The sequence below is a fragment of the Epinephelus fuscoguttatus genome, linkage group LG4 (genome assembly GCF_011397635.1).
Source record: "Epinephelus fuscoguttatus linkage group LG4, E.fuscoguttatus.final_Chr_v1".
NCBI classification, from domain to species: Eukaryota; Metazoa; Chordata; class Actinopteri; order Perciformes; family Serranidae; genus Epinephelus; species Epinephelus fuscoguttatus.
In genome coordinates this window covers 32,394,441-32,420,559 of record NC_064755.1, presented here as the reverse complement: position 1 = coordinate 32,420,559, position 26,119 = coordinate 32,394,441, and the positions used below count along the sequence as shown (strand labels likewise).

General features: G+C 41.9%; 1 protein-coding gene across 1 annotated transcript in view; it reads left to right on the top strand.

The window, feature by feature from the left end:
- Window positions 1-26,119, top strand: part of nell2a (neural EGFL like 2a) — a 129,168-nt gene that overhangs the window by 74,108 nt on the left and 28,941 nt on the right. Inside the window, exons 14-15 of the mRNA XM_049573261.1 lie at window positions 6,299-6,421; window positions 9,726-9,821. Coding sequence (XP_049429218.1) covers window positions 6,299-6,421; window positions 9,726-9,821 — 219 coding nt within the window. The remainder of the gene's footprint in view (window positions 1-6,298; window positions 6,422-9,725; window positions 9,822-26,119) is intronic.

Sequence of the window (26,119 nt, the reverse complement as noted above, 5' to 3'; positions counted from 1 at the left end):
AAGACTTTTTTGTGCGACCAAAATGTTACAAATAACATTCATGAACTGAAAACGCACTGAAATAGCAACAGCTACAGCTCTACCTAACCAACGCTGTCGCCATGGTAGGTACTTGTCAACGGATGGTACCCACTTGTCACTTAAAGCCACCACGCCCTTCATGAAGCATAACTTTTAAGCCTTAGCGGTATTTTAATTGAGTGAGTTAAGCCCAGTTCAGACCAATGATTTGCGACAAGACAAAACCGTTTTAGAACGTTGCAGAAAAAAGTTGCAACAGTGTGAACTGGTCGTCTGAGCTCGACTCAAGCCAGTTAATGGTGTCACCTGAAGTGAAGTCTGCTGGTGAGTGCAGTAGTGTAATAAGCCTAAATATCCTAAATAACCAATAGACAAGTAACCAATACTAAACTCAAGGGTCATGGTGATAACACACACACACTCACACACACACACACACACACACACACACACACACACACACACACACACACACACACACACACAGAGCACCTGGTGGCTCTGCTGCCCTGTCTGTTCAGACTGACGGCTGGCTGTTCCCTCTGGCAGATGTGACCTTGTGAAAAAATAAAAAAAAAAACTCCACCTTATTCTCCTTCCTCTCCCCTGTGCTCCTATTACTGTTTTTATATGCCTATGAGCAGACTTTAATTCTGCCCAACAGCAGGTGAGCGTGTGTGTATGTGTGAGATGCAGCTACAAGAGCAGCAGCAGCAGGCCCTCCTAAGTGCCCTTCAATCCATCTCACACACACATGCACACATACATCATACCCTCGATGGAGGAGCTCATCACAATGTCACTTTCAATTTGGATGAGCCCACGGTCTGTTCAGGAGATATAATGGATTGGATGATGGCAGGGAAATGGATGATGCGGCTCAGGTCTCCCGCAACAAGCGTTCACATTTCTGATCCTCTCACTCTTCAGGTGCCATCTTTCAGTCCTCCAGCCTCACTGTCTTTCACAATTGCACGCATTTAAAAAGTCCCAAGTTGTGGGGAAAATAGCTATAAGTTGGTACTAGGCACACATTATTGTATCTCTGCGGCTGGGGAAGGCTCCTGAGATCTGCTAATGTCTGAACGAAATGTGCATGAGCAAACAGCTGAGAGAAATGAATGTATTTCCGTCTCCTGCCAGGCACAGCATGGCCCAGAATTCCACTAAAATAACGAGAGGCAGTCCAAACTGTTGCCCTCAGATTAGCAGCAAAGTCTTTGTGTTCGTGTTTTCGGGGAGTCTTAACCTTTTCTAAGAGATTTAGTTGACTGCGTGTCCTTTCAGCCGCCTTTGAAAGTTCTCTCTGCACTGTAAACACACGATAATACAAAATGAAAAAAAGTTGTCTGGCTAAATTACTAAATGTTTTCCAAGTACTCGTAGGAGAGAGAGCTCTCTTGCCAAAAGACTTTTCATGACTGTTTTATTTTTTTATTTTTTATTTTGCATCCTTTCGGGTCCTGACGGGATGCAGAGCTGTTAAATAAAGACGAGAAGATTTCAGAAGGTTAAAACAAGTCCATAAAGTTTTGTGCACTTCAGCTGAAGTGGTGCTCGGTAAGCAAGTACTTATCAGAGGGCAATATTTATGTGAATCTCCAGAATACAATAGACGAGTATTCTTTTGTGTGTCTCAGAGGGATAAAGATCTGCCTTTGTGTTCAGGGGCAGACGAAGGGCGTGCATTTAAGTCCCTGTTCATACAGCAGGGAAGAGGGCTTAAATGATGTACAGTTCTACAACTTAAGCTTAAACTTCAGATGAGATTTTCAGTTGCTTCTGCAGTTCGAGTATCTCGGGTGTAGCAGGGGTTTGAAATAAAAAACATAGGAGACATTTCACCATGTAAACAAACAGGGAGGCACCAGAGAGTAAGGCCAGAGGGGTTCAATAAGTCAGCACAGTGTGATGGACTCTGGTTTAAAGAGGGTAAACATTAGTCGGTAGTGCAAATGGTTTGTTTGCAACTTTGAAACACAGCAGTGGAGTCAGTGAGGCTGGTAGTAACAGAAAAATGGGAAGTTATTCAGAAAGAGTTAGCTGTGGAGTCGGGTGTAACACAGGCTATAAAACACTGACATCATGCACCTTTACAGCAGCTAAACATAATGTTATTTTAAATCAGTAAAACGTTCCAGATCCAGCAGCCTCTGCAGAAATCAAATCACATTTATCTGAGCTCACGGCTTCTTGATAATAAAATCTGAAGCAGAAACACGGGGGTCTGATCTGATTGTAAAAAAAGAAAGAAAAATTCTGCCCTGCAGCTTCAAATTGGCTGCAGCATTCAATATTTTTAAAGAGGCCTCTTAATAAATTCAGTTCCCTTCTGCAAATGATTCGACAATTAAATGTGAGAGTCCTTATCAGCCATTATATTTCTGTCTTATAAAGGTGTGGGCTCTATTATGACAAGAAGACCACTTTAAAAATTAAGTTTTATCCACCATTAGTGACCTATAGCCTTAATGCTCTACTCTTCATTATTTGGGCTGCATTATCCACCCTGCGGGATATTATGGTGACAAAATAAAGACACTAAACAATTCAGTTTGTGTGTTAGAGACACACATTAGTCTGTGGTGAAACATTAACATGTATTGTGATGACTTTATAATCCCTCATTCTGTATAATCCTTTAATGTGCCTGTATGAGTTCATAGTAGATAATATCTCGATTTATGTTGCCATTAATGTATTTAAAATCATTTTTACACACGCATAACATCACAAAAGTGATATTTAAATTTGATTTCTTTAGTAACTCATGTGTCTCTGTCACTTAATGTTGATTTTATTGTACTGAATCGCACTTTTCTCCCATTTTGCTCAAGCCCCAGCAGTTTGAACTTGTTTCCTGCTTTACTCACTACTGACTTTGACACATTTTTTCATGTGGTATCATAATAATATTTGTACTTGGATTGTTTGATTTGTAGGCAGTAAGTTTCAAATCTTTGCATTCAAGTCCAAAGTGAAGTCCCAATTCAAGACAGACAAGTCCCAAGTCAGGTATCGAGTCCTAAACTGTGAGTGAAAGGTCTTGGAGAAGTCATAATATGCTCTTTAATGAATGCAATGCCATTTTAACAAGTAATACTATATTAAATTTACAAAAATCATGAATGCTTTTAATTTACAAATCTTTTATCTGTAGAGCAAGGTTGTGTCTCCCGCATATTTTGCATATTTTTTTTATACTTTTTTTTTCTTTCTTTTTTTTTTGCTGACCATTGCATAATAATAATAATAATAATCTTTATTATGGACTCAAATGGTCCACACACACATACACACAACCATTGCATACATTTAAAATACATCATTTTAAAAATAGAAATAATATTAAAATGTATACTTTCATATAAGTAATTCATCACTGTTTGTTCAAAAAGAGGCGCAAGCTATCATGCCAATGCTTTCAAAGCCTGGATGTGAACCGATAGCCCATCATAGGGCAGGTTAAGGCCATAATAATGCTATTTTCTGACAAATCCAGTCGACACATAAAATTAAACATTAACTTTCGTAACAGTGCCTGACACGTTGGTACATTAGAGGACACAAATAACTGGCTGGCACTGTGCCACCTAGGAACATGGAGCAACAGCCTCATGGCATCATTATATGCCACTCTAAGCCTCTGCATACTTTTCACTTTGTAAGAGGACCGGAGATGAGCTGTATACAGCGGGGTGACATAAGCCCTGAACAGAACACATTTAACATCTGCAGAACACATAGAAAATTTCCTCAACAACGTATTGGCCTGTGCATATATTTTACAGCATTGACGATGGATGTCACTGTCATCCATAAGATCATCTGAGAAGACATGTCCAAGATATTTCAATTCCTTCGACATGTCTAAGGAGCCATCTGAAAAAATAGTTTCTATAAATGATTTTTGGTATCATTTTTCCCAGCTGGTGCTCAGTAACCTAACATCAGTTCTTCATGGTTCTCTCCTGCAATTTAATTGGATGCTGCTGGATTGGTTCGAACAAAGTGGATGTGAAAATGAAGTGTCAGCAAGCTGGGAATGAAAAGCAACATTAGCTGATTCAGGAAATGACTTGATTTGTGTCACACTTTTTAGATAATATACTTTTTAATCTTGCAAGTTTTTTTTCATTTTGTCAAGTCTAAAGTCATAGAATTTGTAACTCAAGTCTGACTCGAGTCCTCACCTCTGCCATTTTGTGACTTTTACATTAGTAGTTGGTTTTAGTCCGCTCTGTCTCATTCTAATTTATTTCCTGACATGATCAGAAAAGCAAAATATGGATATGTCTGTGTTTTTGCATCTCCTCTCATGTGACCTCCCTCCAGCCAGTCATCCTTGGTGTAGGCCAGGGGTAGTCAACCTGTGGCTCTGAAGCCACATGCAGCTGTTTAGCCCTTCTCCTGTGGTTCCCTATAGCTTTGACACAAAATTATATGGAAATAAAAAAATGTTATTTTTTTAACATTTTAATTTTAATTTAACCATGTTGTAAGTCTTAAGACATTCTTGCATCCTCCAACTGTAAAAATGTGAAGCCTGTATACATTTCAACAATTAAAATGTATGAAATACATCTATTGCCTGCCGAACCTTGATAGTGGTGGCTAGTTTTGAGTCCTGCTAGCTGATTAGCTCTGGATGCCAGATCCAAAAAAGTAAAAGTCTCAGTTTAAAATAGAGAATTTAGCTGTGCATGGACAGATTTGTTTGCTTTCACTGCCAGCTCTGCAAAGTTAAAGTACCAAATAATCATAAATAGTGTAATGAATGCTTATTTAGGCTATTGCTATGGGCTAATTCAGACTTAATAGGCTGTTACCTTCATTATAAGGCTTTAATATGTTTTGCAGCTCCACACATTTTTTTTTATAATTATTTTTGGTCAGAAATGGCTCTTTTGATAGTAAAGGTCGCTGGCCCCTGGTGTAGGCTATAGTGAACATGACTCATGAGTACGTTCTGGAGCTTAAAATTTCTCCCTAAGGTATGCTGTTTTGAATGCACCAGTGAGCCCAAGTATTTATTTAATTATAGCTTATCTTATGGCCTTTACTGTTACCATGTGGAATACGAACAGACTTCCAATCGTGCTTCCTTGTAATTTAATTTTGTAATAGTATGCTATAAAGACTGATGGACTAATGGACTCATACCCTCTTAGCATCATAGCTACTTCAGCTCGCTTTAAAAGAAAACATGATGTGAATATATCTGTAGGCATGTCAAAAAGTTGTTAAGTATGTGTTTCACATTTACACCTATTTGTTCTGGTGGTTATGACTCGTGCAAGATGACTTTCCTAGAAATATGATCGCTTTAAACCTCTGGTAACATAGTTTAACATTTCCCATCTGGCATCGCTCTCTGTACGGTAGATTACTGGTTACCTCCAGGCCCTCATTACATTTTTTTTTTTGCCACGTCAGTCTCCTCTCCAGATAGAGGGGAAGAGAGTTGTTTGCCAGTTAGAGACAGTATGTTGTCATGGGCTGTAGCCATTAGTCAAGCTTGTCAGTTGGATATTCATAACAAACCATATCACTAACTCCACAGCGGCAGCAGTGATGAGAGCTCGGGAGTCGCAGTCCTAAGGGGACGTTTTCTTAATGCTTGTGTGAAACTTACAGAAAACATTTCCCTTGGTTCTTAACGGCCAATTGTGCCGTTTTACAACGCTCTAACTAAAGGCCAGTGGCTCATAAACAGGAAATACAACACCTCATTAATGTATACATGTGTGTGCAAATGAGTGAGCTCATTTTCAGTAGTGATAAAACTCAGATTCATCTTTGAGATTGTTCCATCCCCCCATATTGTGCCAAAAAACAACAACAAATTACAGCAAAACATCTGAAACAATTTTTTGTGACAGATCACGGTGGGAGATAAAGAAATGGCTCGTCCTCCAGTCGGCTGTTTGTCACTGATGTCTTATTACCAGACTCACAGCTGTCTAACTATCAAGTCATTTAATCCAAGACTGAGTCACAAATCGCTTTTTCTTAATGGAAAGTAAAACAAATTACCAGCTGGGTGCGATCATTCCTCATTTTTACAAGGAAAATAAACATTCAGTTTTCTTTAATCAAGTGTTATTTTCTTGATAGTGGTCATGTGCAGATGTGAATGTAATGAGTTTTTGAACTATGGATGCAACTACAGTGGAAACAAGTTTCACTGCCACATTGTTCCAAATGTATGTGACAATAAAGAGCTTATTTGCACTGACATCTGTTGTGTGTGTGTGTGTGTTTTTTTTTTCCTCAGAGCATGACGAGTGCCTCAGCGGGCTCCACAACTGCGATGAAAACGCCCTGTGCTTTAACATGGTCGGAGGCCACAGCTGCTCCTGTAAGCCGGGCTACACTGGCAACGGGACGGTGTGCAAAGGTAAGCAACACCATGCCAGTTATGTTATTGTGTCAAGTACATATAAGTGCCCAATGCATGTGGACTAAAAATACCAGAAACGAACAATCTTTTTTACATTTCATTTACAAATCTTTCCAAATAAAATCTGCACCAAAAAAAGTTCCTTTCCAGAAACACAGCCTTTAGCATTTACAATCAAACATCCAGAAGAACGTATCAATCCTGGCATTCATGATGCCATTCGACACGCACCACTCACCCAAACACTGTTAATACCAAGCACACCTCCCATGGCAACAGCACTGGCCAATGGCAGTGACCACCTAGCAGGAAAATGCACCATGCCACACCACTAAAACTGCTCAGGAATGGCACAAGGGAGCAAAAAGCTGAAGGCGTCAACCTGGCCTCTAAACCCCCCAGATCCCAATCTGTGGGACCTGCTAGTACCCCACCTCACAACTGACAAGTCTCAAAGGAACTGCTGCCAACGCCCTGGTGCCAGACACCACAGGACACCCCCCAGAGGTCCTGTGTTCATGTCTTGACATATTACAGCCAAGTCTGGTCCAAAGAGGCCCCACTGTGGATCCCACGGATGCTGGATCAGATTGCTGTCTGGGGAATTTGGATGCCAGGTTGGCGCCTTGAGCCATTTACCCTGATGGGGGTGCTGCTGCCATCAGAGAGGGTCTTTCCCGTGAGAGGCGATAGGTGGTCTGCAGCCGTGTTTGGGTAGGTGGTGCATGTCAAGTGGCATTTACATGAATGCCAGGACCAAAAGTTTCCCAGCAGAACACTGCATTGTAACAAGATGATCAGTGTTATTCACTTCACCAGCCAGTGGTTTTAATGTTTTGGCTGGTCGGTTGTTTTTCATAAGGCAATGTGTGCGTAATATGGGTTTCATACCCAACACGAACAGACCACCTTCACTTTTACAACACGTACAATTTGCATTGAGCACAATGGCTGCATACAAAGACGGACAACATGTCTCCACTTCCTCCCACTGTACAAAAATGAAGCCAAAATATCCTGCTGCCATCTTTTGTCCTGTTGAAGTCATTTGGAGTCAGAGTTTGCACACTAGCGATTGGGAAGTAGAGCCTCAGTAACAAGTTCAAGCTACCCACGCTCCAGGCTTTGAAGCCAATTTTCATAGTGGCCAAACAGTGACATTACATCTTCTGAGTCCATCACATAATTCCACGTGGCCCAAAAAACTTTTTCACATAGACTTACATTGCGAAAGAGATGTCTGTAAATCAGTGGATATGACCCCCTGAGACATGACTAATGATTTACCATTTGGATTTGATCCATTCAGTTTGATACAATTTTAAAAGTCCAAAAGAGTCGCAGGATTAAATCATTTTATCACCATTCAAGTTAGCAGAGAGCTAGACCGGAAATAAGCCGCTTGGCCAATGGAAGTCTCTAGTGTGCTTGCTGTTTGGGCCCAACTATGCGGAAGATCCAGTTAATTTTACACCTGAGAGGTTTTTGACTTCACGTGCCACTAAGCAGCTTTTATAGGAATGAACGGGGCCCAGCCTCAAATGCTGTATCCATTTCTCCTTATACATCCATCTTTATATACAGTCTGTGGTTGAGCATCATGTTTATTACACTGTAATCTGTTTTGAAAAATAGGAGATAAATTAATAACATGAAATACTCAGGGTGTCCAGGCAGAGTCACAAATCAAGTTCCAAAGCTTATAATCCTCTGGCCTTTACAGTACAGCTGATGTGTGGAGGTTCCCAACCACATATCACCTACATATAAACAACATTATGGTGTTGAAAAACCCTCTGTGATGTGACCCAGGTTTAATAGGTGCGTCTGTGTGTGTGTGTGCCCTATGTAAGTCCATACTAATCCTTTGATTAGGCACTGATTATATACTGTACATACACATCAGTTTACTCATTATGGAGAGCACCACACACAAGGGTACTGTTTCAGCAAAAGCCATGGTATAGCAATGTAACATGACGTCAAGGACCCTCTATGATATTGCAGACTGTTTAAACAGACATACAGCTGTCTGTAATATTCACAATATTTAATGTTCAGATTTAGTAAGAGACTTATTTTTTAGAGAGCAGAAAAAACACGTTTCATTGTATCTATTTTAAGTGCATAATTCAGCACCATGGACAGAGAGCAGAGGTCTAATTATCATTCGTCATTTGTGAAAACTTAACAGAAAATAAAGGAATGAATTGACTTAGATGTAAATTTGTAATAGGCAACCAAGGGGTGTTTAAAACACAGCCAAACAAAAGGAAGAAACTAGGGATTTCAGTCTAACATGTTTGAATTCATTCGTTACTGGAAAAAACACCCACAATCATGGACATCATTTCTACAGGCTGGGGGGGCGCTTAAATAAGACAGCTTGGCAAAATGCCTTCATACTGTAACACACAAATCACAGAGGATGATGATGAGTTTAGCTATGTGATACTGTATCAGGTTTTCACGAACGCACACACATGCAACCACTCAAAATGTGCAATAATAACTGGCTGTGTATTTTTATCTACCCAGGGAGGCTTTGCTCAGTTCAAACGATCCATTTTAAGGCAATACAAGGGAAATTAGTTTCTTATTTTTGGTTATTTATTCATTTTTAAAAACAGATTCCAAACTATGGCAGCTGAGAGACGCAAATGGCGCCTACACACCCTGCGAAAACAGTTTTACAATAATACATTCTGTGGCTCATAATTTAATAAAGACCAAGGTGATGTGAAATTGCTTCTTCTCTCACAGGTCAGAGCCTAAAATTATTTAGTTCTCTATGTAATAAGATCCAAAGAGGTGAATTAAAGTCAGAATATCGCAGCCTTTTTTTGCTTCAATTTCTGTTTGTATGCGTCCCCCAACCCTGTGGAAGTCCATACTAATTTGTTGTAGTGTCCCTTTAACAGAATACGAGGCATTGTGTGGTGCTCTTTGTACTGAACGGAGCCTCTTTTGTTTTTCTTACTCTTTATTCCGAGGAAGCAGGGCATAATTTGTGTATATATTTCATTTGTTTCCATTGCATTCTGTCAACTTCAATGACTTCTCTGTGTTTTGGGGACACATTAACTAACAGTCTACCCATGGATAATGAACATTTTTGAATTAACCTTGGTGGGATGCATTAATCACTGGAAATAATATCGTGAGAGCCCCGTAATGAATCACATCACCAAATTAGCTCATATTCTGTATGCAAATACATATGCTGCTGCTGGTCTAATTACATAGTTAATGCTCGTTAATCTTTGTGAGTAATGGCTCTTCTCCTCTGGTCTACCTCTAGCTATGTGTGACGGATTGTGCCAGAACGGGGGAACCTGCGTCTCACCTAACAACTGCGTTTGCCAGCAAGGATTTACTGGAAAGAGATGCGAGACAGGTAAGAGTTCATTTCAGTTCCACTCCTACATTTCTGTCTTCAAAAATAGCTTGAGGAAGACTTTTGACTGAATGCGCATGAAGGGACGATAAGCAGAAAGAAGAGGTGACGTAAAGTGAGGGGGTGTTTTATTTTCCTGAGATCTAACAGGAAAAAGGACAGAAAGGAAACAGGAGGGGAGATTACCGTAGAAAGCTACTTAAGATCAAAGTTGTTGCTTTAGTTATCTTGGCATATCTGGGCTCTTGTTTAAAAAGGCAGTGATAATTCTTACTTTGTGGTGCTGTCTTCGCTTTGACCCTGACAAAACAGCTGATCTGTAAATGCTGCGATGTTTCCAGTGCTATATTTCACTGTGTGTGTGTGTGTGTGTGTGTGTGTGTTTGTGTGTGTCCGTGGGTGTGTCTGACTGTGTGGGTCTGCGCTCCATGGTGAATAATGAGCTTGTACCTCTTCCAATGGCCCGATGAAGGATTTGAACTGCAGTTGCAGCAGTATGGGAATTACCCCGTATCACAGCCCGTATTAATCAGCATGGCATTCCTCCTCATAGGCTCCATGCCACATCCAAATTACAACCGCACAAACTCCTGATGCACAATATCCGATAGGGCACGATAGCTTAACCGAGTATTAAGTCAGCCTGTGTTTATAGCAAAGACCATATCACCGCTTGCTCTCATGCATGGAAATATGTCAAACACGACGTTGCGATAAGACTCAGGGCTTTGGATTCTATTCAGTGTGTTTTCCCCCTGCAGTGCTGGTGATTTAAGGTAACCAAGAAAGACTGTAATCCTGGCTGTTGACGCACCGTGTGTCTAATCTATAGCAGCGACACCTTTCTCATAACCCGTTTCAACCTTTTCTTGGAGTGTCCTTGAGGAGACAAGCAGCCGAGCTAATAGAAAGTCAAGTCATGACAGGTTTCTCACTCAGTGTGTGTGCGCTTTTTTTTGTTTGAGTGAAGCAAACTGAGCCTCTCTGCTTGCTCATTGGTTCAGGTATTGATTGCACATAAAGGACCTTTTTTTTTTTTTTTTACGAGGCATCCTTTTTACTGCCTGTCTTAAAGTAAATGAATTTCCTCATGGTGCTGCTATGAGATGCTGAGGAAAGGGGAGTGTGTGTGTGTGTGTGTGTGTGTGTGTGTGTGTGTGTGTGTGTGTGTGTGTGTGTGTGGAGATACCAAGAATGTGTTAACACACCTAACCATAATGACTTATCCTCCCCATTTTGCAGCAGAGAGGGTTCTGAGGACCTCGTCCCTTAGTAATGGCACGGTCCAGGCAATCACACATTTCATTACCTTCTATAGTGTTTTAGATCCCCGCCTCTCTCTCTTTGTCTCCCTCTTTCACTCTACTTTCTTTTGTGAGTGTCCTGCGTCTCAAAACACATTCACAGAATAGTCCTTCAAAGGAGAAATCTTACAAAATGCACGCTGGCTTTGTCCAAGGTGATTCTATTCATCAGTCGCTATCTCAAAAGCTCTACAAATGAGTAAGTTTTGTAGGAAACATGTCTTTGTTGTAGAGTAAGCTTTTTATTTTTTTTTCACACTTCTGTTTTCATCAGATCAATCATATCAAGGTTAGGTTTGAGGTAGGTTTTTGTTCTTAAATAATGGATATCTCTGTCCACAAAAAAAGGGAACAAATTCTCTAGAAAGTCAAAGCACATTGCTTCGTTAAAGCGCTGGATTCAAAAAGCTTTTTATTAAAGTGTCTACTCGGAAAACAAAGAACGGGACCAACATGTGTCGATTGCAAGCCCGTCTTCCTCAGGGTCAATGTGACACACAGACGAGTCAATTAAGAAGAAATTTCAGTTGTAGCTACACATGGGAATAGTCACAAGGACACAAATGCGTTTTTTGTGGACACTGATTGCCTATCCATCCATCAGGGCATCAGCATTTCTGTTAGATCTAAAAAGTTTTTAAATCTATTTGATATCTTTAATTAAACCCCCCCCCCCCCCCAAAAAAAAAAGGAAATGGTAATGGTATCTAGTCATGCAAATTCTTTTGGTTTTATTTGTCCAGGTTTTTTAAGATATCCATCTTTGAGATTTCTGCCTTCATCCCAGTTTAATCCTTGAAAACATTATTTCCAAATTCACTGCAAAGGTAGAATGTTAAAAAAATAGTCAATTTCATGATGCCATGAATATGCAGCTACAGCCAGGAGACTGTTAGCTTAGCTTAGCATAAAGACTTAAAGCAGAGGGAAACAGCTAGCCTGGCTCCTTTCCTATGTAAGAAAAAAGACATACCAACAAGCAGCTCTGAAGTTCACTATATTAATCTTAAGTGCTGTATCGTAGGCAACTGGACTTGCTTTACATTTCACCTCTCATCCAAGAGGCTTCTTCAGTTCTTTACAACTGACATAGAGACATACTTTGCAACAACCGCCAGGATTACAGTCATCACAACTGAAGAAGCCTCTTGGATGAGAGGTGAAACGTCTTCAAGAAACTCAAGTCCAGCTGCCTACGATACAACACTTAAGATTACCATGACCTGGATGACTGAGAATCTTCACCAACATGTTCACTACATTAACACATCATGTCTTGTATCTTTATACAAAAAAACAAAATGTAAAAAGGATAAGTAGTGGCTTTAGGGGGAGTTGAGTCTTTGTGCCCGTACCAGTGAAGACACCTTGCTTTAAAAAGCGCGATACATGTTACATGTTAATTAGTGAGATCTCCCAGCCCTAGCGCCTATAAATTACATTTCTATGTTACTAAACTGCTTTCTTAATTACATTGCTGTGGCCACATAATCCCTGACTGGATTATGTTTAGATACAACGTGTGAAGTATCAGTTCAGGAAGGACCCAAATGCAGAGCAGCAGGCAGGTTTGAGGTTAAACAAAAAGCGAGCTTTAATAAAGCTGATAAAAAAAACCACCCAGAGCAGGCAGGTAACAGAAAGTCCAAATGACAGAAAAACCAAAACTAAAAAGGAGGGAAATGGGGATTGGCTTACAACAAGGGTGTGGTTGGGAACACTAGGGTGGAGCAAACAAGACTAATACAGAACAGGTGTGAAGGGAAGACTATGGGAACAGGAAAGGACTAACAAGACCGAAGGAAGACAGGTGTGATAGAAATAGACAGAGACAGGGCTGGATTTACAGGTGCTAGGAGGACATTTTTGTAACCTTTGGACAGAGCTATGCAAGCTACTTTCAGTCTCTATGCTAGCTAAGCTAACTAGCTCCTACCTACAGTGTGATATTTAACATACCGATATGAGAGAAGCATCAATCTTCTTATCTCATGCTTGGCAAGAAAGTGAACTGGCAAAAAAGTTGAACTATTCCTTTAGGTATCTTTTTTTTTTTCAGTGCTATGACACGAGCATCACAAACTAAATTCCATTCACCTCCACTGTTCTCAGATGGAGGCAGATATCTCAAAACTGTCTGCATGGATCGATACCACAAAAAGTAATTGAGAAAATATGTTTTTTTGTGATTTTGGTGAACCAGACCTTTAATTCTTTACTCCATTAAATGTGACTGATAAAAGACAACTGCTTGCAAACAATTTTCTCCATAAATACTGTTGTCTATTTGTTAATCACATCATGAGAGGAATCAGGGGATGAAAGCTGGTGGTGGTGGCTCAGGGATCAGTTTGTTTCTAGGCTCGTCTACGCTCATCATTGAGGCTGATTAGAATTCGAGGTTCAGGGACGCGAACACAAACAAGTGCTCGCATGCACGCCGCATCTCTCGCACGCTCCTCATGCCTCAGGCGACAAGATGTTTGTCACTGCAGCTGCTGCTTCAGTGTGCATGTCTACCTCTCTCCTACCTCCCACAATCCGACTCCCTCCCAACTTGTCCGAGTCAGCGCCGTGACAGCTACCATCCTCTTTTTTTTTTTATTTTTTTCATTTTAGGTTTTATAGTCCAGGACCACCGCCGGGGCCCCATGCTACGGGGCTAAAGCCTCTGGCACCGTTTAGAGACTTCACCAGTCATTCAGTGTGAAAGGGGGAGTCCGTCTTATTGTCTCCTCACAGTATGACAGGAGCTCCCAGAGAGGGAAGTGTCTACTGGAGAAGCTCACAGAGATGTATGGAGGTTAATGTACTGTTGGATATGCTGCTCTACTAGTGGGGAGGAGGGGGATGAGAACGAGGGTTTGGGGGGAAGAGATGGAGATGTACGAGGAGACTGACAGATGCAAAAATTTGTGGAGGGAGAGGGAAGAGAGGTAACGACCAGGAGGGGGGGTGAGAGGAGGTGAAGTGGAAAGGAAGATACAGAGATGTTGGGGAAAAACTGACAGATGCGGCGGTGGAATGGGAAATGCAAGGAGGGAGAGATGGGCGGTGGGAGGGCAGGGGTTAGTGAGTTTTCTCTGCATTTGGATGCGGGATGATGCCGGCGGAGTCGGTGCAGCAGGAGGAGGAGAAGCGGAGCTGGGTGGATGAACATGGAAAAGCTTTCACTAAGTCTGGGCTCCCCACCCCCAGAACCCTGTGAGCTTTTAGAGGCCTCCCCGGGGACTCCACCACTTCTGCTGCTGCAGCGGCAAACTGACGGCCTGTCATAAGACACCGAACAGGAGCTCTTCAAGGCAGTGTGGATAGACACACGCACACCTATGAGCACACACTTACGTATGAGAGGATGCTAACAGTTTGCATATTATCAACCTGCTTCCCCATTTTGGATTGCTGTACATGGGTGTGCTGTGGTGTAGTATTTTATGTACATTTCTTTCTGTCTATCTGTAATTGTACGAGCATGTGGATGCGTGTTAATGTGTTTTCAGTTTTTGTTATCATCTTTTTGGGACTGTGTGTGTGTGCGGTTGGTGGCTTGTCATTACCATTCAGGGGGAATGGATGGGGAGGGACAGGGGACACGCATTGCTGACAGACAGACACCAGCTAGTGAAGAACTCTGACACATCATGAATTATGCAGGACACAGCTGCGCCAGGGCACATACACTTCAGTCGCGGATATAAATGTACGCAGGGCCAGCCATGTAATGTGTGCCCCGAACATGCCGCATAGTCAATGTGGTAGCCTCGGGCTAGCATCATTCCTTATATGGCTCGGGTGAGAGATGGGCAAATGCTGGTATATTAGGTTTATTTTTCAGCAAAATGGACGTCCATTTTCTTCTCTGTCTTGGAGAAATCAGAGTAAAAATGTGTTGCTATACCTATTAAGGTGTTTCAGAGTAAAAACTAAAGCTGTCTGTGAAAGCCTTTGATGTTTTTTATAACCTACAAGTGCTGAAATGCCAGATAGAGAGAGAGGTCATTATTTTGCGTGATTGATCGCCTACCTGTAAATGAATTCCTCTGATGTGGTAAAACAGACACATGTTGAAGTTGTAGCCGCTGTACGATTTGGCCGTGAGTTTGTTTCCCGTTTCATTTGGCTGTATGCTGCAGGTAAATTTATTTTCCTCATAACATTCACTTAGTGCAGAGAAACACAGCTGACCCAATGTTTTGCTCCAGGCCTTATCTCCCGGTATAGATTTAAGAGGTTTTAAGACTGTTTTCTAAGAGTGTATCCACCTGTAAAAAAAATGTACATGCATTTCTGAAAACAGGATTTAAGACCAAATAGAAATGCTTTTTAACCTTTGTTGTCCATAGTGTATGGTACAATTTCAAGATATACTATGGAGGATTGTCCTATAAAAATCCCTCTCAATCATAACCCTAACCCACTAGAAGTGTGTGGTGGTGTATTTTTCTTCAGAGACTCTGCCCTTTGCCTGTATCTTCTTGTTTTCTTCTTTTTTCCATCTCTTCGGGATGTCCCTGGGCACAGTGCAGGTGAGGTTGGGACTTTATAAAGAGTAAATGCACCCCAGAGGTTTAGCTGAGGTGCTCCTGACCTGGAAATTTAAGAAAATGGCTCTACACTGTGAAAAAAGTATCAACATGGCAGGGCTGCGAGGGGGAGCGAAGACACACCCATACCCTTTTTCCATTGTCAATCCAGGCTGCACAGAGTAAAGCCGCGCCGCGCCAATTTGGTTTCCATTATCAGTTTAGACGCGCCATGCCACGCCAAGCCGTGACAGAGATGGACGTTCTCTGGAGTAAGTGAAAAAGCCAGGCCACCTGCCCTCAAGCGGGTAGCTGTGACGTCTCGCTGACTGCAGCCAACCCCCAACAACCCCTCTTCTCCCGTGTGCGTGTGTGTTGCGAGACTCTACTCACCTCTGTCTGCAGAAGACCAAAGAGAAAGATGCTTTTAAGTCTCTGTGTGTTCACCTCTCAGTACTTTTGCAGCTTCTAACTGAGTCTCTGTGGTTTGGAGTTTAGTTTCTCCACTGTTTCATGATGTGTGAAGCTGCTGCTCGAAAACTCTAGCCTGGTTCCAGACCATAGACCCCGCCCACTCAACTGAATAGGCTTGCATCTCTGGTCTGGCATACTGCAATGAATTTGTGATTTATCTCGTCCAAACGATGGACGGACCAATGAACGCTGGGGGTGGGGGCGGGTCTAGCGATTAGCCAATCAGCGCCACGCTGATGTCAAGCTGTACGCCGGTGGATAACTGGTGAGGATAGCAACAATGGCGACCGCTACAGATCCTACAGACCACATTAATGATGCTATCGAGGTATTTCGCCACTACTCGCGTTAATGGAGGATCAAATTAAGGAAGCTGCTAAACTGGATTTAACGGCGATGCAGCTGGGCGTGCACGACGATGGAGACATTTTAAACGGGCAATGCTCGCTTGTTTTCGGCACCCCGAGGCATGGATACTGATGACGTCAGATTCTGGGTGAGTCGTTGATCTCTACTGATTGGTTAGGGAAAAATCAAATTCTCTCCCCCTTGTAAATCGCCTTCAGTGGAGGCGATGTCAGACTGAAGGCTCTGAGAGCTTCAGTCTGATACTCAGGCTACGAAAACTCAACATTTCCTTAATTTTGGAGCTTCACAATATACGTTTATCCATAACAAAATAATGAGGGGCTTTTATTGTGAAGAATCTATAGGACATGAAATGCGTTTATCACTGAATTAGCGGGACTTTGTTTGCAGCTTCTCTTCAATAAAGGCAAGTCTAGGAGAGCAAAAGCAGAAACAGCCACAGTGAGATGTTGATGAAGAGCTGCAGACAACAGGCTCTTACTGCACCTTTGCAAACAGCTCAACTTCAAGACAAGCCGTTATCACTTTAAGACACACCTTCAAGAAGGTCGACATGGAAATGCAAATCCCTGCTTTGCTGGGCTGACGGCTCAAACCAAGCCAATCAAAGCCAAGCCAGCCAATGACTGTTGAAAAGAGGCACCAGTCACTCCTTAGTGCTGCTTGGAGGAGTGGAGGGGGGAGCTGCTATCCTATCAGCCAACAAGACAATTCAATTGCAATAACTCAATCTATAGAATTCAAATACTTTGCATTGAAATGTCAAGATTTGGACCTGAATCAATACACAACACTACTGAGTGACCACATACATTGGTTTTCAGCTGAAAAAAGTAGTTTGGACATTTAGTTATTTTTTAAAATCAGGTAGCAACTAGATGCCAGGCCACAAGCAGCTTGCATTCAAGAGGAAGCTATAAAAATTGCAGACACAGCGTCGAAAAGAGGCATATATAGCGAGGCGAAACGGCAAGCGGACAAAGCTCGTTCCAAAATGAGAGTTAATCCTGGGTTGGCTTTCACTTTCACTTTGAGGGCGGCAGTAGCTCAGTCCATATGAGGACTTGAGGGTCACTGGTTCAAGTCCCTGTATGGACCAAGCATGGAGCGTGGGCTGGTAGCTGGAGAGGTGCCAGTTCGACTCCAGGTCACAGCCGAGGTGCACATGAGCAAGGCACTGAACCCTAAACTGCCAACTGTCCAAGGCAACTCCCTCACTCTGATATCTCTCCATTTAATGCATGTATAGCTCCTTGAATTTCCCCACAGGATTAATAAAGTACATCTTCTTCTTCTTCTTCTTCTTCTTCTTCTGCTTCTTCTTCTTCATCTTCTTCTTCTGTAGAGAACTTTGAATCACTGGGTGCATCATGTAAATGTAGCCTAACTTAAAGTCAACAATCAGAGCTTCCAGCTTGCTGCTGTTAATATGATACGTGTTACTGGGTGGAGGTGTATGAAAGTGAACCTGGTGTACTTCAAACAAATCAGTTGCCAGACATTGCACTTAGGCCCAAATCAGGTGACTAAAAGCATCACAATAAAAGAAGAGATATTAAAAGAGAAAACAAAAAAGATCAGGAGAAGTGGCACATCTACAAGATAAAATTAAGAGAATATTAAAAGCATAGGTTTCGGCATATGTGAGCAAAAACCTCTTTACTTCAAGGATGAACTGTAAAATATAGATGTAATACATTTACTGTATATTAAGCTGGTGTTGCCAAAATCCAATGGCTTACACCTCTGTCCATCAAAGAGTAGTAATCACTGTGAAGGTTGTGCTGGATATCATTGGTCCTAGTGCTTTTGCATAACTGATGAAGAAGAAAATGGCAGTGGAGATTCACAGATGAAACCATACACAATTCATGGATATTTGATACAAACCAACAATTTTATTTTAAAGATATATTTATTTTGAAGTATATCCTTGAAAAGCAGGTTAGAGAAGTTCTTATCGCTTGCAATTTCCATTTTCCTTTTCTTAGCCCATAGGCCTATTGATTTATTTATTGTTTAAAAATCTTCAACACTTTATATACAGTGAGTATCACAGTGATCTTGATAGACGCGTAGGCTAAATGCTTGAATGATGTAAACAAAACATAAATGCTTTAAACACATCATGTCGCTCCTCCATCTGAAAGATAAGTGAACAGGAGGAACTTGACTTTATTTACGATGCTTTTACAAAATACCACGCAAATATAAGAGGGTTCATAACAAGGGCTTTATGGTTCTTAGCATAAAGATGCTCTTAGGGAAACAGGGCCCAGGACTGTAAAGACTTCCTCAGAGCTGATAGCCCCTCTGTGAAATAATTGGACATAACATCTGTGAACATCCCCTTCTGTTTTGGCCTTAGATGTGTGTTTATTGACTGAATTGCTGAACTGCTCCTATGAGATGAATGGGGAGGTAGCATTTGTATTTCTTTTATTTTCAGCTCATTATCTTCTCCTTTCAAGCCCCTCTAAGCTTGTTAGGGTGCTTTGCCACCAGTTAAAATTTTCTGTCACTGTGCTGTCAGTTCTGTAACTAATGGCCATCTCTGCTGTCCTTGGCTGGCCTCTTGCTGCCTTCTCAAAGGACGCTGCAGGCTGCTTAAGGGAGCGGAGCATTTGATCAGATGCTGTGGATGGACACCTCTCCCTTTCATCTTTCAATTCATCTGCAGTCTCAAAATCCTCACAAGCACTTTTAATCATCGGTGGCTCCGAATCACACGACGGCTACTATTGCATCAACAATGATCTTTAAGGACAAGGAGGAATAGATAAAAGATTTTTTTTTATGTTTGGTGTTAATGATGCAGTTTAGATTTTTGACTCCTACACACTCCTGGAGGGTTATGTTCAAGAGCACTATCAGGGACCCCTGGTGTATTACACCTACACAGTAAATTGATGTTTTATTGGAAGGAAAAAAACTCTCATTTTCTCAAGTCGTGATCACTTACCAGGACACTTCTTTCTCCGAAGTGATACTCTCATAAAGAGACGTGATCTAAAGAGGGGAGGGTTCTGTTTGTGTGTGTAAAAATGGCACCTTTTCATCACAGCTTCCATTTTCCATTCAATACTTTACCTTTTCTCCAACTTTACATTTTTTCAAGGAAAAGATGGAAGGAAGAGAAGGAAGTGGAGTTTGAAGAGGACATATGTAGAGAAAGACAGCTGAGAAGTGAGGAAAGGAGAGGGTATTTAATTATTGGATAATAGCAGATGAGAGGAGATAAGATGAGAGGGAAAAGGGATGAAAAAAGGAGGTGATTTATTATGAGATGTAAAAATGGAACAGGAAAAATAGCAATGAGGAAGGGGAGGCGGATCGGCCAGTGCGTTCATGAGGAAACTTTGAAGGCAGTGAGAGAAGGAGTGTGGAGCCCTGCAGGTCACGCTGGCATATTGACTAGGACAAAGAGCCGAAACGGGGCCAGACAAACAATTTGTTCCCTCAGACCTCATTTACATTGATGTCGAGCTCCAGGAAGCTTGTCAGGGTTTTAGACAAAAACACAGACTAGACGGATAAAAAAAAAGAAAAGAAAAAAAGCAGCAGATTGAAAGATGGACAAAACAACAGACAGACAAAAGAACAGACAGCCGGAGTCAAACAAGCAGCAAGATTAATAGTAAATAATGAGACGTACAGATGGCGGGGTGAATTTGAACAGGTATATTAACAGATACAAGTAGATAAGGATGGGCTACATGTGCATGACAAACAGGTCTGTCCAGGTTAAATTACACAGGACAGAGGAGTTGGCAGCAGTTGTTGATGCTTTGCTGGTGTGTAACTTTAAACAGCGAGGGCCACAGTGTGTATTACACAATGGTAAAAGAAAAAAACATCACAGCCTCATCATAGTTGAAATCTCCCCTGAGCGCCACCCACCAGACACACAGGCACAGGTAGTGAATATTTAAAACCATATTAATTTTTTCGCCCCTTGACAGCTCCCATGATGCATCGCTGCAGCTCTCCCTCTCTCCCTCCTTTGCTCCACGATTTACCCACAAGGCCCGGGGGCCTGTGACTGTTGAAGCTCAAGCGGCTTGTTTAAGCACAGTGATTATGTATTAATTATTTATTTAGAGACGGCCTTACAAAGCACTCACTCCATCACCCGTAATTAGTGTGTCTTAATTAGACCCTGCTAATGGCCGGAGCTGTCGTTTAGCTGAGCGCAACCTGCTGCTTCTACCTAAATGACACATCTCCCAGGGATAGTTTGCTGCTGTAGCTGCTGCAGTGCAGCGAACTGCACCGGCCACGGGACAGCTACATTGCTGTAAAGGCCAATTGAAAATAAATTGCATGTATTTCTCTGCTGTAGCACACAGATCAGCTCTGTTAATTACATGCCCTGTGCTCTCCTTTGGAAAAAAAAAGTCAGTATCCAGAAGTGAACTATACATTTTTTTGTTTCACGGTTGAACTGTCTATCTGTGCAGAGTACCTACCGTTGTTTCTCTGTGGATTAATTCTTTGCACGTAGACACTTGAAAGTGTATTTGCAGAAAACCGTGACAGTCTAGGTTCTGTTATTGACTGACAGTGACACTGACCAACAGCCACACAGCAGCCTGCTACACAACACAAGAAGAGCCCCAGAGACTGAACCGTAACCTGCACTAGCTTCTAACTGTGTCATTCGTATCTGCAATCATGGACACACTGACTACATTTACATGCGCAAAATATCCTCTTATCCTCTTGTACTCCACCCCCATTTTGTAGCAAAAATGCCTAAAATGACATACCCAAATTAAAATGACTGTAGCTTCTTAACCGCTCTGACTACATGTATGCATGAGGTCTTGCCAGAAAGAAAACTCCCTGAAGTTTCTTGTGAAAGTGTCAGAAACACTCCAGGTGACACAGAGACAGAGTAATGGGCCTCTGAAGTCAGTAAAAAATTGAAGATTTTGCCTAAAATAAAATAAAAAAGAATTTTCAGGATGAATAACTGTCTGTGGCTTCATCTGAGCAAATAAATGACACCGTGAGGCTGTAGGCACACTATCAATGAACACTTGTTTCAAATTTGAAGAAGACTGCTCAAAGTATGACTATTCTACAGTGTTTTTTCCATGAAAAGATCCAGGCGGAGCTCCAAATGACAAGTCGGTCACTCTGCTTCAAAACAGTACTGTCAGTGATCAAACAACGCTCAGCCAGCTTAAAACATTGTACCTTATTGAAATCAGGTGTGATTATGATAGCTGATGTTGTTTATGACACAGAAGCACCATAAAATATCACCAAATAAAGCCGTATGAAACATGAAAGTTATGATCCCACTTTCTAGACGGTATATCTCAGCCAAAAATAGTGGTAGGAGTGAGACTCTTACCTTTTGTAAATCATAATAAATAAAAGAAAAACAATATTATTTTTGAAAAGTCGAGAGCTTCCAGAATCCGGCAACACCGAACATCACATGGTTTGATGACGTAGTGCGCCTGGGAGATACCATTTAACAGAGGAGGAGGGGAGCAAGGACGTCGGCGTCCTGGCTGCCCTTATTCAGAAAAAGACTATTTCTACCAAGTTGTTTACATGGCTAATGAAACATGCAGCTGTGCATGCTCTGATTAATATGCCCAACATTACATTTATTTTATCAAAATACGGAAAAGGGAAACAGCTGGCGACACTGGTGCCATTTTGCTTATTTGCATCAAAATAGGATTACTCCAGAGTTTTCCACCAGTGGTGAACGTCTTTAACCGTGTGAACACAGACTCCCTCTTTCATTCCTTCAACCACCTTCTTGAAAAGGTCAACGTTGGGATAATGTTTAAAAGTGGAAGTTTCTCTTCTTCCTACCAGAAACATGGGCTTTTCTTTTGGGCATGCATCCCCACAGCCTTGCAAAGTGTTGGCTAGTTTGTGTACAGTGTACCCATGACAATGCATAGAGCTTACTGTAAACCGTAACTGTAAGCCGTGTATCAAAAACTGTGGTAAAATACCAATTGATATGCAAATTCTCAATGCGGTGTATACATGTCTAAAGAATGTTCCTAAGAACAAAATAATACAGGCATATCCCCCATGTTTTAATCTGAAAATGCTACATTCAGAAAAAGGCCTAATGTCCAAACAGAATATGCTGTTTACATGACACATATTGAATTCAGAATATTGTCATATTATTGTGCATGTAAATGTAGTCAGTGTGTTGCCCCTTGACTTGCTGAATGAGCTACCAAACAGCTATCAACAGTTTCAAGTGCACTGCTAACATCATCCGATTACAAGTGGACATCTCTAAGATCCTCACAGACCCTGAGGAAGACCTAGAGTTGATCCGTTTTGATCTGTTAGTTTACCTATTCTCAAAGAATAAACACATAAGGTAATTTCATCTGAAGGCATAGAGCCTGGATCTTGTTTTTTGTGGACACCTGTAAGTCTTTCTGTTCGCACCAGGCACTGGGATGCATTTCCACATGTCTCGAGCGACCACTTGTGATCGAATCTCACTTCGCCACTCTGTGTGCAAATATACAGGCACATCATTTCAGTTTACAAAGACCAAATGGGTTGTTGTCTTTTCCAAAATGTCCTCACAAATTGCCAGGTTGTGATATGATTCATCCAGGCTCTATTCTTCTGACTCCACAGCCCAAAGGGAAATCAGACAGCGTGTTTTGTTTACTCCATCCACAAGAATCCATTTTGCCTGTTGCTGTGGCTTCTTCTCCTTCTTCTTTCTCTTTTGGTGCTGTAGCTTTTTCTTGTTTTTCTCATGTTGAAATAACACAGTTGGTGCACAAATGAGTATGCACCTCTGCCTAGGCACAGGAGACCAGACCACCTCTGATCAGATTTCAAGACGCGCTGAGGATGCTTTGGATGCATTCACTTTTGTATTTAGAGCTGCCCACTTGCGATCCAGTCATCCTAGACACATGTTCACATCAGTGTAAACAGGGCCACAGTTGCACTTCAGTGTGCTACAGCTAATTAGCCAGCAACATGATGTTAGCAGTGCATTTTTCAAACTGTTGACTGATGTTTGGGAGCTCAGCTTCTTTCTGTGAGATAGATACCTGGCTCTTTAGCGGCTAAATGCTCCACTCTGCTCGGCAGCAAGAAGAGGTGCTGTTGCCGCTCCAAATGCCACTGCCTAACAAGGTGGTTTACAAGCTACAGGTAGCAGTTACCATCACAAGTTTGTCAATCAAGCACATCATCCTTCTTCTTTTTTCTTGCTTTCAAAAATAAAGCAATCGTTCTGAAATATCCATGTTTTTTTGATGGCAAAAATCAGATTACAAATTGGGATTTTGGTTGCACTTTAAAGGGTGGAGGAATTTTACAGCCATAGGTAAGTGATACAGAGTGATTGCATTGTGTATGCGCCTGCAGCTCCCGATTGTTCACAAGGCTTGTTTCCAATTTGCCATGATTACTCATCCACTCTCCCACTCAAGTGCTTGCAGATATGGATTTGCGTTTCAGTGTCTGTTTCATCTTCAGGAACCCAGTGTGTAACTCAATTTGCCTCGGGTTTCATGGTGATTGATTGATTACTTGAGTTCGCTCTCTCCCTTAATGAAGACTGAGGACCAGCGACAATCACTCAATTACACTTTACTGTACATAAAAGAGCAGGGTTCAGAAATCCATTTCTTACCTTATCGCCGTGTCACGTACATGCCGATAAAAAGCTTTGCGCATACTGTTATCGACTTAAAGGTTCTGCAGCCTTTTTCTCAGCCGTCATTGTTAACGTGATCGGACATGACAAATTCAGGTCATTTTAAAATCCATTTATGGTCAGATGGCATCTGACTTGGGAGCAGAAGGGATAGTTCAGTCGAGATCCAGAGTTGTCTCTTGAATAATTCCTCCTGGAGCCTATCAGCATTAGCAGGTGGACCTCTGTGGGAATGGAAATCAGTTTGAATTAGGTTACTGTACAGGAGATGTACGTGTGGTAGCAGTAACAGTGATGCAACACAGCAGAGCTGCACCCCCAACCCCCAGGGCTATCTGTCAGTCAAGGAAGAGAAAAGACATGGGGAAGGGAAGTGAAAGCGGTGGAAGCAAGGAAAGAAAGACGGCGTAAGAGCAAAGAACTGTACCTGTCCGGGATCAGAATAGGAAGCGAGGACGGAGTAAAGAGAGCAGGGACAATGAAAGCGAGGGATGAAGAGGAGAGGGCAGGGCAAGACTAAACTCTAAACTCTGCCTTTTGGTTTGCTGAAAGAGAGAGCAAACTGCAGGGAAGGGGGAAGGTGATGATGAGGGCACCTATGTTTTTTACCTCAGCTTTGAGACAGAGGCAGAGGATGAAGAAAGAAAGGATGGGGGTGGTCATGGCAGAGTGGCATAACAAGCCCAGGAGGGTGCGGAGGAAAAAAATCATCCGCTTGTTCCTCACTTTGTCCTCAGAGAGCTGCCTTAATAGAGCCCTTGTTTCCAGGCTGCCACTCAGGATAACGAGTAGAATAACTGCAGTCTGTCTCTCCGTCTCCTCCTTCGCTTAATCCTCCTCCATCACCTCCTTCTCTTCCTGCTTCTTCCTCCTACTCCTCTCCTCCTCCTCCTCATCCAAACCATCCTCATCCTCCTCCTGTGTAGGTTTTTCTCTGTCAGTTTTCACATCTTTCACTCAGCCCGGTAACTCCAAAATAACTGTTCTTCCATGGCCTTGACCTCTCCAGGAGATAGAGACGGAAAGCCAGATTTTATTTTATTTGTGCAGGCTTTTATTTTTCCAGAGCAGAGAGTGGAAAAACATGACATGATTTAACAAGAGAAAGTACTGCGCCATCCACATCTATGATTCTACTAAAGCCTCATGATACAGTACACTCTGAGCTTTCAGGCGGCGCCCTTGTCTGATTGTCACCGTTGATGGTTTAATTACAATGATCATCCATTACCATTTACGTGAGATGATAAAAGAGAAGGCGAGACTTTTGCGAGCGTGTTGTATCCTCGCTGTACCTCACACATTCAGTCTTGTCAAGTCCAAGGTGCAACTGCAGTGGGTTTCAGTATCCTGAAACACGGCGGCACTTTAAAAGTTGATTTGACAGCAGGCTGGGAAGCGATGGGGCGTAATTGTAGCTGACAGGTTTGACTCAGTTTAAAGCGAAAACAATGAATCTTCTGTTGAGGGTGTAACCCTCTGTTGTTACAGCCAGGCAGTCAAGTTTTTAAAACACGTGAATGAATCTGGCTGAAAATAACCCATTTGCATATTTTTAGACTAACTTCATCATCAGTGTCTGTTATAAATAGTATCTGACTGCTCAGTGGTACTTTGAACAATTTCATACAGCCTTGTTGGGGAGAAGAGGATGATTTTTTTTTCTATACTGGCAATACACCTCATGAAGCTTTTCCCTTGAAAAGCTCCCAGCGCTTTTATCACACTGAAATTCACAGGCAACAAAGAGCATTGGATATTTCTCTTCAGGAGTGGGGAGAATTTATATTAATTTTCAAAGATAGGCTAGTTATAGTATTTGCTGTAGACTCATGATTTTAAAGTAGTGTCCTTTTAACCCAGCATTGCTGTTCTGAAGGGAGAAAATGAGGTGCTCTGCTCCACCAGCCTGGTGTGATTAGAGAAATGTAAGCTTTGGCTTTAAACTCT